The sequence below is a fragment of the Lutra lutra genome, chromosome 11 (assembly GCF_902655055.1).
Source record: "Lutra lutra chromosome 11, mLutLut1.2, whole genome shotgun sequence".
Classification (NCBI taxonomy): domain Eukaryota; kingdom Metazoa; phylum Chordata; class Mammalia; order Carnivora; family Mustelidae; genus Lutra; species Lutra lutra.
The window spans coordinates 107,234,653-107,253,540 of record NC_062288.1 but is presented as its reverse complement, the minus strand read 5'-3'; the positions used below and the strand labels follow the sequence as shown (position 1 = coordinate 107,253,540).

Here is an 18,888-nt window from a genome sequence, read left to right as displayed (position 1 = left end):
TCTCTAATAAATAAATAAAAATCGTTTAAAAAAAGTACAGTGAGAAGTCCACATTCTCCTCCACTCTTGACCTCCCCAGCACAGACATGTAAATAATCAGCTCTATGACTTTCCTGTGTATGTGTCCGATATATTTTACGCAAATACAAACATACATTCCCACTTTTCTCACCATTCTGACACAAAAGTAGGTTATTATCCACTTTGTGCTGTAGTTTCCTTTTTTCAATTAAACATGTACCTTGGAAATCCTCCCACATCAGTGTACAAAGGGTCTTCCTGTTCCTTTATACATCCTGACAATGAATGTTAGACAGGAATTAAAACTGCAGGGCGCCTGGGGGGCTCGGTCCGGCGAGTGTCTGACTCTCGATTTTGGCTCAGGTCAGGGTCCCAGGGTCCTGCGACTGAGTGCCAGTCGAGTCGGGCCCTGAGCCTGGTGTAAAGCCCGTGTAAGATTCTCTCCTTCTGCCCCTCCCACCACTAAAGCAAATGCATAATCTGAAGACCCCGCAGAAGCAGTAGCAGCAGCAGAAGCAGAAGAAGAGAAAGAAGAAATTAAAACTGCAAATCCCAAGCACGAAAGAGGGACTCGCGTGCGCTCAGAGGCGCTGACAGGGCATCATCGGCCCTGAATTTATTAACCATCTTTTAAGTACCTTAAAAAAAACCACCAAAAAACTTGAAAGCAGTGAAAGTCGAGCATAGTTAAGTCAGTCTACAAGCTATGGAAAACGTTCAGGTACTTAAAAGCTGACGAATTTAAACCATAAACGAAGTTCCTGGAGTAACTTCTTAGAGGAGACAGGTGCAGTACTCGTAAAACCAAGGCTCCATATAAAGCTCCTTCACCCACTAAACACCCTTCGGGAACAGCTCACGGGTGAGCCCCAGACCAGGCAGCGACGCATTTAACTGCCGTGGTTACTGCCCACAGTGGCGGATTTCGCGCCGCCAGCAGAGCCCGGGTCCTGGCTGAGCTGCTCTGCTCCCGAGATCTGACATCCTGCCCTGCCGCCACCAGCCCACAGAGAGCCAGTTCCCCGCGGAGGGAGCACGTCCCCTGCCGCCTCACTTCCTCCAGTGGCAGCAAACACCGGGGCGCCGGGACAGCGCAGGCCGGCGCGCTGCATGCGGTGTCCAAGGCGGGCTCGGCCGGTGCTGTGTCCTCAGCGTGCAGCCCGTCCAGGCAGGCTGCTTTGCTAACCGAGACACCAGCTCTTTCCACGCCACAGGAAGGCACTTTATAGAAGCGGAAGAGAACTCTTCGGGTGGCCTCAACGGTCGGACACAGCGCGGGCCCCAGTGTGGGGAGACGGAGGCTTTCAGCAGATCGTCTGCAGACCGTCCGTCCCTGCGCTCCCCCTCGAACCCCACGACCCCTGCAGCGTGTGCTGTGAGATATTTGCCACATTCTCCGGATACCACGGAGCCAGCACTCCAATGAGAGAAAAACTTCAACGCTGCGGTCCCACGTACTTACGTCAGCACACGGGCCACGTCCTGACCTGGGCCTGTCCCTTCACAGGCCCGCCACACAGCTGCCCAGGGCGGCCCGACGCCAGGCGCGCCGCGAGAGCACCACAAGCCGGGGACACACGGGCTCCGGAAGGCCGGCTGGGTCCGGCGCTCGGAGAGGGGCCAGGCCTCAACCGTAGCCCGCTCTCCTGCCCGCTAAGAAAATGCGCTCGTGTCATTGACTACATGACAGGCCAGGGAAGCGGAGCCGAACAGGACCGGCTGGTTTAGAGAAGAAAGACCAGTGGTCGTTCTCCACGCACGGCTGCACTGCGGGAACCTCCTCCATTGCGCCCCACGGGGAAGCAGCAGCCCAGGCCGCCACGGGGGCACACGCCGCTGCTCACGCGGCCCCGCGCCACTTGCCTGACTCTGGGCACCGCCATCCGGTGCTGCACCATGAGCGTGTGGCCGATGGACGCCATCAGAGTGAAGGCCTCCTCGCTGGCGGAGTCCCTCCACACCAGGGCCAACAGGGTGCTGGTCTGCTGCTTCGTGTCCAGCTTCTTGAGACACTCCTCGGTGATGTAGGGCACCGACAGCCGGCCGTCCTCCTAAACACAGCGGGCAAGCTGCTCTGAGTTCACGACGGTTGGGCGACAAGGACCCGCTACGCTGCACACGGGATTGGACTCCACTCCCCGAAAACACAAAACAGGCCTGATCTAAAAGTGGCCCACATCACAACGGGCACATCCACTGAAGTACTATGAAACTTTCTAGAGTTCCACCCATAGTCGTCGTCTGTATTAGGCACCAATTTTACCCAGCGTAACAACAGAGGAACTGTACATACTCAGTTTTTGCCTCCTGATAGGACAGTATTTCAGTATTGACATTTCAGGAAAAATTAATTTCATATTTTAAATACCACTGTGCTAAGCACACATGTGTGGGAATATATTACCATCTAGCAGAATTTCCATTGTAATGGAAATTTACTATTCCATTGTAAGCTATCTGGGAGACTACAGTTTAAGCAAAAATAGAATATTAAATATTTTTTAAAAAATCAAATAAGATACATTTTATATCTTACTTTCTCTAAGGATCTGATTCACTGAGTAAAACCTGAACTAAGCGGCTGTGTATTTATCTACATGTGGAATTCATCAAAGACACATGCTTTTCTCATCTATGTGCGCGCATACTCAAGCATACGTGAGTATGAAAATACACACATAACACTGGGTGCTACTGACGACCCTGTCTGGAAACTCGTATGGATAGGAGTTATGTCATCAACAATCATCTACCAAATAAAACACTGCTTTAGATGAAAGTAATAAATTCTACCTGCCAAACTTGAATCCGTAAGTAACATGCACAGGTACTACTTTTGTAGTGTCATACTTAAATTATACAGAGACCTAAGTGTTTAAAAACAGTGAAATCTGACTCTGGAAAAATCTCATTCAATCAAATTAGATTCTACATAATTATCACAGGAAAGAAAAGGCAATATATAAGCAATGGACAAAAAGATCTGACCAAAAAATAAAGAAGATTTTGAGTATCTGTTGAGTACCTGGCCTACAGCTGGGTCACTGGTTTTGAACCCAAATGTGGACAGGAAAGGAGACGTAACAAACATTGCAGGGGAATAATGAAGAGGAAAAAATGAAAAAGAGAAGCAAAGGTATCAAGTCACACACCTGTAGTAACACAGACCTTAAAAACCCTTGTATATTAAGGGAGAAAAATAAAGTGGAGTAAAATTTCCTACAATTATAAGTAACAAAATTAAGTTGCACTTCTTCTTTTTTTTTTTTTTGCAGTTTGTCAAAAAAGATTTGAACGGCTTTGTGGGATGCCCAGCCCAGGAAAAGGCTCACACATCAAAGCCTCACAGTTAGAAACTTCGAAATAGAAGTTTTATGCCATATTCATCTATAGTCTTACGGGCTTTAAAAAAATTTTAAATTTAATTTGAATTTAGTTAACATACAGGGTGTTATTGGTTTCAGGGGTACAGGTCTGTAACTCCTCAGTCATACAGAACAGCCAGTGCTCATTCTATCCCATGCCCTCCTTCATGCTCCTCCCCTAGTCACCCCAGCCCCCGCCCCCTCCCCTCCAGCAACCCTCAGTTTCATTTCCTAGAGTTAAGAGTCTCTTATGTCATGTGACTTCACTCATATGTGGGGTTTAAGAAACCAAACAGGTGAACACAGGGGAAGGGAAAGAAAAAATAAGATAAACAGAGATAAGGTGTCCTTTCCGTATGTTAGAGACGTGTAACCACAAGCAAGCGAGCCCGAGTGTTCCCTCCGTTCCCCGTGTCTCCTACTCTGCTCCTGTCTGTGTCCACGGGGAGAGGAGGGACTCCCTCATATTTCCCCAGCGGGTGCCGCCTCGAGCCTCATCTCCACGTGGATGCCAACCACACTGTGCATAACCATTTTAATGTCACAGCTTCTCCAGAAAGTTATTCACTATTTACAAAGTGTCTTCTAAAAACAAAAAACTTTTATCTACATTCCATCTATAGAATCCCACTTTTTTTTTTTAACAGTACAAAAAAAGTCACATTTTTGGGTGTAGTTCTGAATTCTGAAAGATGTAAGACAAGACTTCCAGCTTCCACCAAAAAACACTCAGTTTTGCCCTTTTGTAATTAGCCCTCTCTCTAGTTGTAAGGGGCAAGGACTCATCTGGTTTTTCTTATTGTTACTTTTCCATCTCTGCTAATAGAGCTATTTGTATTGGAGGACGTAGTACTAACACATCCTTTCACTTTGCAAGATCCTAAAGATTTACTTCCCCTGGAAAACTTGAGCCCTCTAGAGTGTAGTCTTTCTGGGACTGGACTTAGTATTAATCAATGGGAAATTTCCTAACAAAAAATTTTTTAAACCCATGATATCCGAACCTCAAAAGACATTTCAACTGTGTAATTAAGAGAAAAAGCAGCGGATAATATCACAGAAATTATGTGTGTATAATGCAAAGCTTTTTATCCTTTGAAAATAGCAAACCATGCTAGGTGAGAAATGGGACAACGGGTACAGAAATTATACACGACAATAAACTCAAAATTCGTTTTCAGATACATCATAACACCTGTCATCTATAAAACTGCTGAAAAGTAAAAGGAGACATCACTTGGTGTCCACAAGATAGGGTAAGGAAGAACTTAGCTTCTTCTCCCTTTGAGGCTGGGAGAAAGGGAGGGTGCGTGTGGCTGTGACTGGCGAGGGTTTCTGTGCGGACAGCGCTCTACCCGCACAGCGGAGGCTGCGGGGAGACAAGAGCTGAGCGATCACTCGGCTGGGCAGCACTCGAAAAGGGTGAATTTTATGGTAAAGTGTATAGCCATAAAGCTGCTATAAAAAAATTCTTAAAAATAGAACAATGTTTGTTACACAGTAAGTGCCCTTCCTGAGAACTAGGAACTTGTTATTAGCCTTTTAACCCAACAATTTCACTTCGAGGAAAATTTCCTAAGTAACAGTTAAATTAATATACAGCGTGGCCTGCTGTGCATGAAAACTCACGTAACCACGTCACCCACATACACTTGGGCGGGAGAAGGTGTGGAAGAGAGTCCCAACCCCCAGTCGCCAGGAGGGGCACGTGTGGGAAGAGCAGAGCGGCCACGGAGCAACCTCATCTGCAGTCTGAATGCTTTACAATAAGAACGCTTTAATGTGCTACTTGTATAGTTGAAACTAAGGACGGACACAGAGTTAAAAGTGACTCCCAGATCAGGAGGAGTGGCGTGCAGTGTAACCCGTTCGCCGGCCCCAGGCCCTCGGGAGCTCACCGGAGCGCTTGGCTGCTGGTCCGCCTCCTCAACCTCGTCTTCCGAGTCACTGGCCGAGTCTGGACAGCTCGCGCTGGCAGGTGAAACTGGGAGCTGAGACAGAAAGGTCTGGAGTACCCTTAAATACACCAGCAGTCCTTCCTCAGAGAGGGTCCCTTTGTAAGACAGTCAGTTGTAATATCTGATTAGAAGTGATCAAACAAAACTGGAAAACTTGGGTATCACTCTTCTTATATTCAGAGAGACATTTCTGACCACAATTTCTTATCAAAATTATAGTAATTCATGCACAGATGTATGTATCAACACATCAGAGAAAGATGCTTTAATTCTAGAACACGCACCCATTGGAAGTTTGGCATAAATGGGGATAACAACCCTGCACTCACAGTTCTCCCAATCAACTTTAAAAATTTTTTAATCTGTGTGGCCTTGTAACATATATCTGAATCAGGCCCCCTTTTTTTTCTTCTTTAAAGTAATGTCTACCCAAGGTGGGGCTCGAACTCACAACCTGAGATCAAGAATCACATGCTCCACTGATAGGAGTCAGCCAGGCACCCCTGAATTGGGACTATGTGCCTAGAAACTTTCCCCAGGGACACTGGCTAGGACACAGACCTTCAGCAAATACGCCCCCCCCTGCAGAGGCCACCCTGACGCGGCCCACCGGCCTCTGGAGTCCCGTCTCCGGACTTGCATCTGCTAGTACCACACGTGTGTGTTCAGGTAAAACACATCTTGTATCTCATACCCAGGTAATGCTCGCCAACCGTTAAGACAAAGAAGAAGAGCCACGGTGCCCCACTGCTTGTCTTGGAGCACCTGCTCTCCAGTAACAACAGTGCATTCAGGAAGGGCTCGTACGGGAAAGCAGCGTGCGTGTCCGCTAAGGCTGGAATGATGAAATGGAAAACCTGATCCGTGAAAGGTGCGGCCAAAAGCTCCTCAGTGAAGGCGCTGAAGACCTGCCGCCTGGAAAGAGGAGCAGAAGCTCTGACCGAAGCACATTGTTCGCAAAATCACTGATTACAATGAACATGCGAGAAACATTCTTTTCAAAATTAATGGAAGCTAAGCATTCGATATCAACTAAATTGCCTTGAAATTAACTGATTTTGTGCCTTTCCTATTGAGGAATGTTTTGCCACGTTTTCGTTTCTATCAACAGCTACTAGAAGACAGGAAAATAACCAGATCATCAAAATCATAAATTTATATTAGGGTACAGGCCAAACAGAAACAGTAAACTTTTTCTTTAAACCGAGTCACACTAATAAAGTAAAGATCTGACTCTGAAGTCTATATGTAAAATAGCATCCATGTAAACGTTACTGTTAGACACAGAACCTGTGAACTTACAAAATCAGTCAATGACCCCATTCTTACCTTGCACCTTCTGGACAGGAGTTGTAAGTAAAGTGCAATGGTTTCAGAACATTCTCTAGCAAAATGTTTGCTATAGGAACTCGAGATAAATCAGAATATTCAATACTTGATGGAAGCTTGTTGTTAATTAACAAATAGAGAGATCTATAATACCCTAAAAGAAAGGAAAAACACATACTTAAAATTTGGTACCTTAATCATAATGAGAAAAAAAATGAGTCAATTTAAAAATGCTTTTTATAAATCTGCACGGGTCCAAATTTAATTCTTCTTCAACTTTCCTTTTTCATTAAATGTTACTAGTTTAACAGACAATGGCCCCTTTTTTAAAAGTTTATTAATTTTTTAAAGTAATCTCTGCACTCAGCGTGGGACTCGGACTCATGACGCCAGATCAAGAGTTGTATACTCCACGCACTGGGCCAGCCGGGACTCCCTTCCACTTTTTTTTTTTTTTTTTTAAAGATTTTATTTATTTATTTGACAGAGATCACAAGTAGCAGAGAGGCAGGCAGAGAGAGAGAGGGAGGGAAGCAGGCTCCCTGCTGAGCAGAGAGCCCGATGCGGCGGGGCTCGATCCCAGGACCCTGGGATCATGACCTGAGCCAAAGGCAGAGGCCTTAACCCACTGAGCCACCCGGGTGCCCCTCCCTTCAACATTTTTATTAAGAAAAAGTTAAATACGTAAGTTGCCTGAAAAGGTATACAAGCTCCATCTGCCCAATACTCACTCCTCCATTCACTGGGAAGCAAATCTAAAATAAAATAATTTCAGTGTGTCATCAAAGGACTTTATTTTTCTTAAAAATGCCATTATGACAGCTAAAATAAATTGATAATAATTCCTTGCATCTAATCAGTGTTTAAGTCTCCAACTCCTGCTTGCTATAAATTTCATTTAACTGGTTTGCTTGAATCAGGATCCCAGTAAGGCCCAGGTATCATGGTGGAAGAATTTAACCGGCTCTGTGGTTTTCACGAGCACATTGAGCTCCTGGATGCGGGCACATGGAAGCATCCGCCACAGCAGTAATCCTCACAGACTCTCAGGCCATCCTGTCTTTGGGCAGCGGGGTGGGCTTGGCAGGCCCTGAGCTCTCCCACTCATGGAGAGCGCCGCCAGAACGCCTGTCCTCATCTGCGGACCAGAAGCCAGGACCCGGCCACTCACCAGCCCTGCTCCGGCGAGTTCTTCAGTTCCTTTTAGAGGAAATTATGGCTTTGGAGGCCACAGTATGGGCACCAGGGAATTCAAGCTGAAGCAACACCCTCTCTGACCTCACTAAGCGTCTGATGGGCTTGCAAGGTGTGCAGAAAGCATCACCTCTGGCCTCACCGGTGACCCAAATCCTACCGTCTTTTAAATACATCCGCCCCCGTTTTACAAAGGGGTAAGAGGAATCTTTAGGTGTCGTGTGCAAATATCTCCCTACTATGCAGGCACATTTGGTAGCGCACATTAAACACACAACTCACGTGCTTCACTTTGTGGAAACAGTCCTACACAAATTTATGCAGAGGCCACTTTTAGGCAACAGGCTTGAGCAAGGGGAAGTAGATCAGGGCACAAAGCTGAACAGGGTCAGGCCCACCAGGTGACCCACCTCGAAATATCTATAGGCCCTAATTGACCAATGGGCTGCTTACAGTGAGACACAGTTACCAAAAAGGGAGAAAATTCTGTATGTCCCAGACCCCCTCACTTTCCTCCTTTACACACAGCCCCCACGAACGGCCTCGGGGCAGACAGCCCAGCCTCTGCTCCCTGCAGTGGATGCGATACATTTCCGTCCTCTTTGTTCCACTTCAGGTGAGCCCTTCCACCACCACAAGGCCGGCTTCTACCCCAATCCACCTGATCGCTGCCCCACAGCTGGGGGCTCCCAGCTGAGCAGACAGACTCCACGATCTCCCCTTGAGTCATGACCACGAAACACTGACTCCTCCGTGCTCTGTCCTCACACCTGCTCTGTAACTCCAACCCCAACCTCATGCATTCTCATCTCCAGCGAAACCTAAGCAGGGAAGCCTGAAAGCTCTTCAGGCTCATGGCGAAAGTGGGTAGGACAGACGAACGGGATCAAGAGGCACAAACTTCAGCCATAAACCAAGTAAGTCATGGAGATTAAAGCAAAAAAACAAAACAAACAAAAAAAGGACGGCATAGGGAGTACATCGAGAATTTTTAAAAATACCACATCAAGAAAATTTGAAAAATATACCATTAACATGTCAACACCAATCTATGTACTAAACAGATCACTTGACAGCACAACTAGAGTCTGAAGTCCAGCTGCACTCGTTAGGGCACGCGCATGTGTACGGTAACACACGCTGTGATTAGGAAACAGTGCCAAATGTCACAGACTCTTACTGCCGGGAGAAACCGGTGAGCGGAATTCAGAGCAACAAACTCCCAGTGATGTCACTAAGTCACAGGGACGGAAAGCACAGCACAGGGAGCACTGTCGACAAACAGAGCACGCGATGGACGGTGGCCACGCTTGCCACAAGGGGCCCTGAGAACTGCGAGGAGCTGTGCAATCAACCAATGGCATCACATGTCCCCAAGGAAGGTGCCAGAAGTGGCAATTTCACCGCAAGACCGTGACACACTTTCTACTTCTAGACACATTGCAAAATAATGCATTTCTTAGTTATATTCTTTAAACTTTTAGAAAACAACAAAAGTAAAAACTCTCACGGATTGCTCAGCCTTAATCAATACACACAATCAGGCATCAGCCAATAGAAGGGATGATTTTAATCACCATTACTTTTTTTTAAAAGATCAAAGCCCACAAATTTCAATTTACTTTCAGTTGACTCCCTAATTTTTCAACAAACTAAGGAGGTTTCTTTAAGATTTTATTTATTTGAGAGAGAGAGAGAGAAAGAGAGCACACGCACACACGTACACATCAGCCAGAAGGGCAGAGAAGCAGACTCCCTGCTGAGCAGGGAGCCTGATGCGGGACTTGAACCCAGGACCCTGGCATCGTGACCTGAGCCGAAGTCAGATGCTTAACAACTGAGCCACCCAGGCACCACTTGATCTTTTTTTTTTTTTAAACCGAAGCCAAACGCTAAGGTTGAGATGTATGCGAATCGGATTTTTAGTTTCAGAACTGAGGACTGAATTAGCTAGGTTTAGCCTAGATTAGCCCATCCGCTCTGGGGAACAAAGGGACATTGATTTACGGTTTTATCAGTAACTCTTGCCTTCCAGAACCACCTACAGCACGTCTTCTGACCGATAACGTACCTATTTGTTAATGCTAGTCCTTCTCAAGTCCAAGCCCTGAAGTGTTTGTCTTCCTAGCTGTGAGACTACTGGGAGTCAGACTGTTAAGTGTTCGTCTCACACTGCTTAATTCATCACGGAAGTGTCAGAAGCCCTCTCTGTTTCAGTCACCAACGTGTCCTCGGAGGAATTTCGGGTCTCGGTTATTATGCCTTAACAACGCAGCCATGACCGGGAGAGCGTCAACGCCTCACAGCATGACGACCTAGTCAGAAAGAGATCTCAGACCCGGCGTCTTCGTCTCCTCTGCCGGACTGAGGTGGAGACCGGAATTTCCTCCTGAGACCGGCGAAGCCACTGATCTGTCCCTCGGTCCTGTGGCACCACTGCCCCTGCCAGCTGGGGACGCGGATGCTGGCCCCGCTGCAGGGGGATCCGCTGCCGCAGGCGCACGTCAGTGAGGCCCCACAGGTTTCTGGACGCGAGCATCCATTTGCTTCACTTTCAGGCACAGGAGGTGTCAGAGAGCGGACCGCGCGTTCAGAGGTTTAGGGTGGAGGATGAGTGTGGGCAGTGGGGCCCTGTTGCCGTCACTCCTGGTGCTCGGAGCAGGCGTGTAAGCTCTACAGGGCACCCCGCCGGCCCTGCCCCGGCCCAGCCACCACCTACCATTCTGAATCACGTAGTGCAAGATCTGTTCAATGACGGACGCCACGTAGCTAGCATCCTGCAACACAGGCAAGTACGTATTCTCAGACGAAAACACCTCCAGCATCCTCATCGGAAGTGCGACATTCAAACTGTCATCGCTACAGCTTTGCAGTAACCTGTAAAACAGAACAGAGGTGTTCACACACCGGATGGCAGAGGTCGTCCTAAAGCCCCACAGGCGACTCCCCCTCACCGCGTGCCTTGACGGGGTTTACCTGCAGCCGAGGCTCATCAGCCTCTTTATCTGAAACAGACACGTGAGTCTCTCGGACCCGTCCAACTGCCGGACAAACAGAGAGCTGTGTTTGATCAAGTTCTGATACATCCATATCTGAAACACAACACACACGGTCACCTCAGTCCGCACAGCACAGTAACACTCCAAACTTCCGTAAGTGGCGAACAGACACTGAATCGAGACGCGATAAAACGTGAATCTTCTCGATCAGGATTTATTTTGTACTGTAGACCACACGACCTAGATTTTCTGCGTTAACACAGCACATCAGTATAAAGCTAAGTCACTAAATGTATTACTAAAACAAAGTACACTTAAAACCCATCTAAATCTGAAATAAAACAGCTCGTTTGCAAAAATCAGCAATGCGTATTAAAAACAGGCGAGAAATGCAATAATTAATCATAAGGTGCACGAGGTTACCTCTAGTGATCTAGCTTCGCAAACACACACCGGAGGCCGTCCGACCCCATTAGAAACAAAATGCTGGGAACCCCACGAACGGGCTGCGTGCCGTGGAGCCGACACTCACCAGCCGTTTCGAGTCTTCGCTCTGCTTGTAGAAGAACAGCAGCTGCCTCACCAGGAGGGTAAGGTTGGGCCCGCTGGCGACGGAGAAAGTGCCCCCCGGCTGTGAGGCGCTGGCGCAGCGATCGAAGGCGCTTCTCCGGAGGGCGTGCTGGGGGCAAGGCAAAGCGCGGGCTCGTGGGCCAGGTGTGCAGCGCAGCGGTTAGGGTAGCGGCCCAAGTGTGCCCCGGGGGGCTGCAGGGCAGAGAGGGCTGCGGAGAGGGGTGGGGGAAGGGGCGGAGAGGGACGGGCAGGGGCGGGGGCCCCAGTCTGGGTGCACTGCCGTGTAGTTCTTGCAAAAAGGTGACATGAAACCCAGAAAACTGGGACTGGAATGAGGACCCTTCAGCCCCCAGAGGCCCTCCAACACTTCCATCTTTAGCCGCACCCCGTTTCTATATCGTTACTCAAAAATCACCTCAGAACTCCCCAATCTATAAATCTTTACGTAAATATAAACTACTAAAATTAATTATTGGGGAAAACACTATTATCCACGTTGACTTTCATTACACACGTGTGCTAAAATACCCACAAAGTGGAGTCCACTTCCAAGGCTCAAGGCCATATCTAAAATGAGCTCTGGTGTGCCTAATTCTTCCTCAGCTTAAAAGCAAACTTACTTGCTGCCTCCGGTCTCTATAGCCTCGTATAAATGACTGTATGATTACTGCGTTCTTCAGTCTTCGCCTTTCCTCCTGCATAACGGAGGGAGGAAGGAATAACTGGGTCTTAGAGAAACGGTGTTTAGCTAGCAAAGACTTAAAAACAACAACAACAACAACCAAACAGCTATAGAATTTACAGGCCACAAAATTCACTCTTTCAAGCATACCATTCACCGATTTTTAAAATATTCAAAATTCAAGTGTCACCACAATCTGATTCTAGAATACTTTCAGCACACACTCCAAACCCTGTACCCATTAGCACTCAGTCCTCAATCCCTGCCCTGGCCCCCCGGTCCCCAGCAACCACCAATCACATTTCTGTCTTATGGGAGTGCCTGTTCTGGACATAGTGGGACCTGTAATATGTGGCCTTTTGTGTCTGACTTTTTCCACCTGGCACAGTATTTTCAAGGTTCATACATGTTGTATCACTCATCAATACTGCACGACTTTTCATGGCCAATTAATATTTCTCCATAAGGATGGCTCGCATTTCGTTTATCCATTTGCCACCTGACAGACATTTGGGCTGTTTCCACTCTGGGCTATTATGAACAATGCTGTTGTGGGCATTCACGTAAAAGTTTTGTGCGGACACAGGTTTTCATTTCTCTTGGGTGTATGCGCAGGAGCAGAATAACATTGGAGGAACAGCCAGACTGTTTTCCAAGGGGCTACACCATTTCACAATCCCACCAGCACACTAAGCCTTATAATGACAGCCATAGTTTGAAATAGAAAAAGAATACAGACAACCCAAACATCAATTTTAAAAGCCACTTTTCTTATCTCAAAGCAGAAAACTCCAGTTTTGGTTAAGACTCTCTTAAAATTTTCAGTGACCTAGCAGAAATAATTTATTCTTCCCATTGTTGTAACCAAAAGCAGCTCCCACTGTTTGAAAGCCTACTGTGCACAGGCCCTAAGAGAGACACTGCACAATCATCCTCGACGACTCCTCCCGGTTTTACAAGGTAGAAGCTGAAACCTCCACAAAAAGAAAGCGATGCTACAAGACGTACGCGAGTCAGAGCTCAAAGCCAAGTGCAACACTAAGGCCTGCACTCATCCTGCCCCACGACACCATTTCCTGTCCTCCAGGAATGTCACCTGCCAGGCTTGAAAGGCACACGTGCACACACACAATCCTAGGATGGCAGAACACCCATCGGGGCATGCAAGTGTACTTTCTGAGCTTCAAGTGCTCACAGCAAACAAACCCCTGAGCCTAAACCTAGTTTGGAAATCTTTTCATTACAATGATTCTAAGAGCACTTCATTAAAAACCTATATGGTCCCATGAGTTTTCAAAACATTTATTTTTATTCATTCAGTTGTTCACTGAGGAGGAAGTCTTGGTAGCATCCCAGCCTTCTGGTTGGAACAGGGACCTAAAGGCTCCATTGTAAATGTACTGGAAACAGACTGACCCCGACAAGGACTGAAGAAGGGCTGCAAACCAGCTAAACCCTGTACTAATTAAAGATGATTTGTCCTTCTTCCTGTTGCCTGCCAGAAGAAAATGTAACACTCTCCAAAAAGAGAGCTTTTTGCTTTTTGTTTTGCCATATAAACTCACAGTATTCAACCAAAATAACCAGGCAAAAGACAAGAACTAAAAATCAAAAGGACAAACAACAGAAACAAACCCAGAGGTGATCCAAAACTGGAGTTTAAACATTATCTTTAATAATCTATAATTATGTTCATGGAATTAAAAGACAAGAGAACTGGGAAATAAAGACAATTCTAGAACTGAAATAAAATCTGAAGTTCAGAATTCAAAGAATATTTGTAACAATTAGACACCAGTAAAGAGATAATGTGTAAATTAGAAGTTAGGTCAGAAGGAAATATCCAAACTGAAAGAGAAATAATCAAAACAATAAATATATGGAAGAGCATAGAAGAGATATATGACACAATGCAAAGGTCAAATATGTACATAATTTGAGTCCAAGAAGAAGAGGAGAGGAAGAATGGAACAGAAACACTACTCAAGAGATGACAGCTGAGAATTTCCCAGAAAAGATGAAAGACATCAGCCAACACTTCTTGTTGAGCAGTCACTTTCAACTGACAGCAGTTACATCACCCAGGGAACATCTGGAGGTAATTTTGGTTATCTCAACTGGAGAGAACAGCAGGAGCGCCGTGGCATCTAGTGGCTGGAGCAGAGGCCACAGATGCTGCTGAACACCCTTCAGTGTACAGGGTCAGGGTAAGCCCCCACAGCAAAAAATAATCTGGTCCAAAAAGTCAGCAGTGCTGAGGCTGAGAGAGCCCACCTAAAACTCTTCGTATTTGCTGTTCCCTTCACCAAGAATGCTCTTCCTCCAGCTTCTTTTTCATCCTTCAGTTATCAGCTCAACTCTAACCAGCTCAGAGTCTCCTTCCCTGAACACCCTTGCCGGTCACCATCACCCTGTCCCACTGCCCTCACACCACTTTCATCTGTGCTCCAGAACCCAGCAAGAACATTATCCATCTTATTCACTATCCATACAGCCAGCCAGCAGAACAGCACCTGGAATGTATCAAGCTCTCAATTAATATTTGCTAAAGGAACAAATGAATGATCAGAAAACAAAACAGAAGTCTGGAAAAGTAGGCCATAAAATATACCATAATTGCCCATTAAAATTAACAAAACAAGCAATGTTAAGAAACTGTCACCAGAGAGATGAAATGTAAAATAAAGAATGTATTAAACAGGGGCGCCTGGGTGGCTCAGTGGGTTAAGCCTCTGCCTTCGGCTCGGGTCATGGTCCCGGGGTCCTGGGATCGAGCCTCACATCGGGCTCTCTGCTCAGCGGGGAGCCTGCTTCCTCCTCTCTCTCTCTCTCTCTCTCTGCCTGCCTCTCTGCCTACTTGTGATCTCTCTCTCTCTCTCTCTGTCAAATAAATAAATAAAATCTTAAAAAAAAAGAATGTATTAAACAAACAAAAAACAACAAATGTCACTAGCTCCATTTGTTTATCTTCTACACAAATAATTAAGATATTTGCCTTAACAGTGAGTTTTCTTCTTTTAATTGGCAAAACATGAACATGATATACTAAGTCTTTCTAGATCTTCTAGAAACCATTATCATAAGCAAGCAAGAGAACTTTATAAAAGCCTGCTTTCCCCTCTATTCTGGAAACTGCCCACTTAGTCTGTCTTTTCCACACTGGTTCCAGAATAAATTACTTATCATAAATCCAAACAATCCAGAAATGCTTCCGAAGTTTAATATACACAAAAATATGCATGTTATGTCACATATAACATACATCTATCTATACACATTACGACAGACTTATTTAAATGCTATGGAAAATGCTTATTTAAAGAGACTATTACAAAACCGTTTTTACCTCTCTCTTTCTTCTTTCTTCCTGAGTACGATGTAAAAGAGAAGCCTTTTCTTCCTACACACAAAAAGAGAAAAGATAAAAAAGGCTTTGATTTCAAATTCTAATATACTCTCAAACAAAAATTACAGAATGTCTTCACCGAAAAAGGATCCTAAAGATCATACAAACATTCTGATCTAATGAGAAGTCTGAGGCACGAGAAGTTAAATGCCCCCCCACTAGATCACAGACCTAATTAAAGTTAGTATTTCAGTAGTCTTCTAAAAACAAAATCTGATTTTTTACACAAACAAGAGAGTTCAAGTAAAACCGGGAATATCTGAAAAATATCAGTGTATTATATCCATGCCAATACCCTGGTTGTGATTATCATAGTACAGTTTTATAAAACAGAACCCCCCGGGGGGTGAAATCAGGCACTGTGAACACAGGATCCTTCTGTATTATTTCTAACAGCTGCACATGAGCCTACAATTATCTCAATAAAATATCTGATGAAAAAATTCAGTACTGTTACTGAATTTTAAAAAATTCTCTGTTCAGGGAGCCTGGGTGGCTCAGTGGGTTAAGCGACTGCCTTCGACTCAGGTCATGATCCCAGGGTCCTGGGATCGAGTTCTGAATACAGGCTCCTTGCTCAGCGGGGAGCCTGCTTCTCCCTCTGCTCACTACTCTGCCTGCTTGTGTTCTCTGTCATATAAATAAATAAAATCTTTTAAAAAATAAAATAAACAAAAGCTAAACCTAGTTATTTTAAAAAAATCTGTTTTCATCATAAAACTAAAATTTTTAACAAAATTACTTGGTACAGAGAAGGAACCAAAGTAATAAATAGGAAACTTAAACATTTCAAATAAAATAAAAATACTTAAAGATAACCCTCCTCCCCCCAGAATTGTTCCAGTCTATAGTGTATGGGCATTTTATTTTATTTTTAAAATTTTATTTATTTGACAGAGAAAGACACAATGAGAGAGGAACACAAGCAGGATAAGTGGGAGAGGGAGAAGTAGGCTTCTTGATGAGCAAGGAGCCGGATGCAGGGGCTCGACCCCAGGACCCTGGGATCATGACCTGAGCTGAAGGTAGACGCTTAACAACTGAGCCCCCCAGGTTCCCCTGGGCATTTTATTTTTATAACTGTAATCCAAAATAAAATTGAAACTCTAAGACATTATATATGAATCATTATAAAAATGAATAAACAGGGGCACCTGAGTGGCTCAGTGGGTTAAAGCCTCTGCCTTCGGCTCAGGTCATGGTCTCAGGGTCCTGGGATCGAGCCCCGCATTGGGCTCTCTGCTCAGCAGGGAGCCTGCTTCCTTCTCTCTCTCTGCCTGTCTCTCTGCCTACCTGTGATCTGTCTGTCAAATAAATAAAGAAAATCTTTAAAAAAAAATGAATAAACAGATCTCATAACAAAAAGAAATACAGTATCAAAATAGTGTCAAAAGGCAAGTAATTAAGCCAATTCAAAATTATACATTGATATGTGAATCAACAGTGTAGAGAATGAAAAGTTTCTCACTGACAAAATTTAAAGCTAAAGAAGTAAATCCGGGGCACCCAGCTGGCTCAGTCAATGCAGCATGTGACTCTTGATCTCGGGGTCATGAGTTTGAGCCCCACAGTGCCCTCAGTGTTGGGCACTGAGCTTACTTTAAAAAAGAAAGAAAAGAGAAAAGAAAAGAAAAGGGAGAAGAGAAGAGAAAGGAAAAAAAAAATCCTCCAGATATTTTCCACTATAGAAAATTCCACTTTTTGAATTTCAAATAAAAAGATTTTATCTACTATGACCAAATTCAGAAAAATATTTTGTTTTAAATTTTAATTAATTTAAAGGAGGAGGGCAAATGGAAAATTTAAAGAAAAAAGTGCAAAGTTATGATGGTCAGAATCAGAGAAAGCTTCTAGATAAAAATTTCTAGCCAGTATCCTTATTTATGAATAGAACTGATACGTTTGTGTCTATGATTTTTCCCTTCAATCTCCATTTGTCCAGATTTAATATATGTTCATTATTTGGTTATAGCCAAAAGGCTAAGATTCCTTAAAATAGTGTGCACTGTTACAACTACGAAAAAACACAGTTAAGCCTGAAATTAGAGCGAGGAGATGGGGTAACGGGGTGATGGCATGAAGGAGGGCACGTGCTGTGATGAGCACTGGTGTCAAACACAACCGATGAATCACTGACCTCTACGTCTGAATGAATGATGTTCGATATGTTGGCTAAGTGAATTTAAAGGAAAAAGTCTAAAATTCAACAAGCCAACATTTTACCTTAAAAACATGGCCCATGCCGGCAAAAGCCACTCCGCTGACCTCCCCACATGGGTAAGCTCCTAGTCCTCGCTGGTCTACAGGCCGCACAGGCTCAAGGGCCTCTCTTCCCTGACTGCTCTGCTGCTTTCACCTGCTTCCCTATCTGGCACGTCTGGAACGACCGAACGCCTCCCTGAAGTCGGACGCTGCGGTCGTAAGAGTCTAGGAGGAGGAGGAACCCTAAGAGCTGAGAAGCACTGCTGGGCGCCTGCAGACAGCACCTGCGCTGCGGTATTTTAAAATCCAAACATGTACTCACTATCAAAGAGCACGACTGGACTGTAATCGAACACTGGAACTGCTCAGAAACTCGCTCTTACGTTTGAAGCTCACAGCGTGGGAGAAGCCACGACAGCACAAGGGGCCCTGCTGGGTGTGGGGGTGACTATTAACTTCTGATCACCTGTAGGTCGGAATCCCCGACAGGACATCATACGAAGGCAAAGGTTACTTCTCTGACCTGTGCTCAAGTGCTCTAACACTTCCTACTTCAAAGACAAATTCATTTCAGAAAAATCAAGTATAGCAAGCCAAATGCAAAATAACGGACACGCACACACAAACCCGATATGTAATTTCAATAATAAAACTGTATTTTTGAAAATGCTAATAAGAGCTTTCAAAGAGTACTCATGCCCTTTTAGTATTCTGCCGATGAAAGAAAACGGTCTACAGAGAGAGGTCAAGCAACCTCCCACGTGATTTCAGGCACACCGCAAAGGCGACTCTAGGAGCAGCAGCACCAGCTACCAGCGACACTGAGCTGTCCACACCTGTCCGCTGTGCCCTTGCACAGGAAGGACGGGAGAGGAGGCCATGTGTGCCACATGCAGAACACTAACAGGGTCTGAAGGCTTCTGTCCACACACTAAGCAATATTCTATGCCCTTGGCTTCGGGTAATTCTTGTATTCCTCGAAATGAACCTATGAGGTTAAGCACGATTATCTTCCCTGTTTACAGATAAGGAAAGTGAGGTTTGAAAGTGGTAGCAGATCCAGGATCTGAACTCAGAGGGCCTAGAGCTTAACCCACTAAGCAGTAGGCTATCTACTTTGAGAAAGAACATTATTTCACTTTTGAGAAGTTACAAAAAGTCT

The 18,888-nt window shown here is 45.3% G+C and overlaps 1 protein-coding gene across 5 annotated transcripts in view; it reads right to left on the bottom strand.

Annotated features, from left to right (window-relative positions):
- UBE3C (ubiquitin protein ligase E3C) overlaps positions 1 to 18,888 on the bottom strand; it is a 112,340-nt gene that overhangs the window by 73,325 nt on the left and 20,127 nt on the right. For all 5 annotated transcript variants that reach the window (XM_047696109.1, XM_047696106.1, XM_047696110.1 and 2 more), the window contains 9 exons: positions 15,465 to 15,518; positions 12,057 to 12,131; positions 11,399 to 11,545; positions 10,844 to 10,959; positions 10,587 to 10,744; positions 6,674 to 6,827; positions 6,039 to 6,259; positions 5,285 to 5,439; positions 1,885 to 2,072 (listed from right to left, as the gene is read on the bottom strand). In XM_047696109.1, coding sequence (XP_047552065.1) covers positions 1,885 to 2,072; positions 5,285 to 5,439; positions 6,039 to 6,259; positions 6,674 to 6,827; positions 10,587 to 10,744; positions 10,844 to 10,959; positions 11,399 to 11,545; positions 12,057 to 12,131; positions 15,465 to 15,518 — 1,268 coding nt within the window. The remainder of the gene's footprint in view (positions 1 to 1,884; positions 2,073 to 5,284; positions 5,440 to 6,038; positions 6,260 to 6,673; positions 6,828 to 10,586; positions 10,745 to 10,843; positions 10,960 to 11,398; positions 11,546 to 12,056; positions 12,132 to 15,464; positions 15,519 to 18,888) is intronic.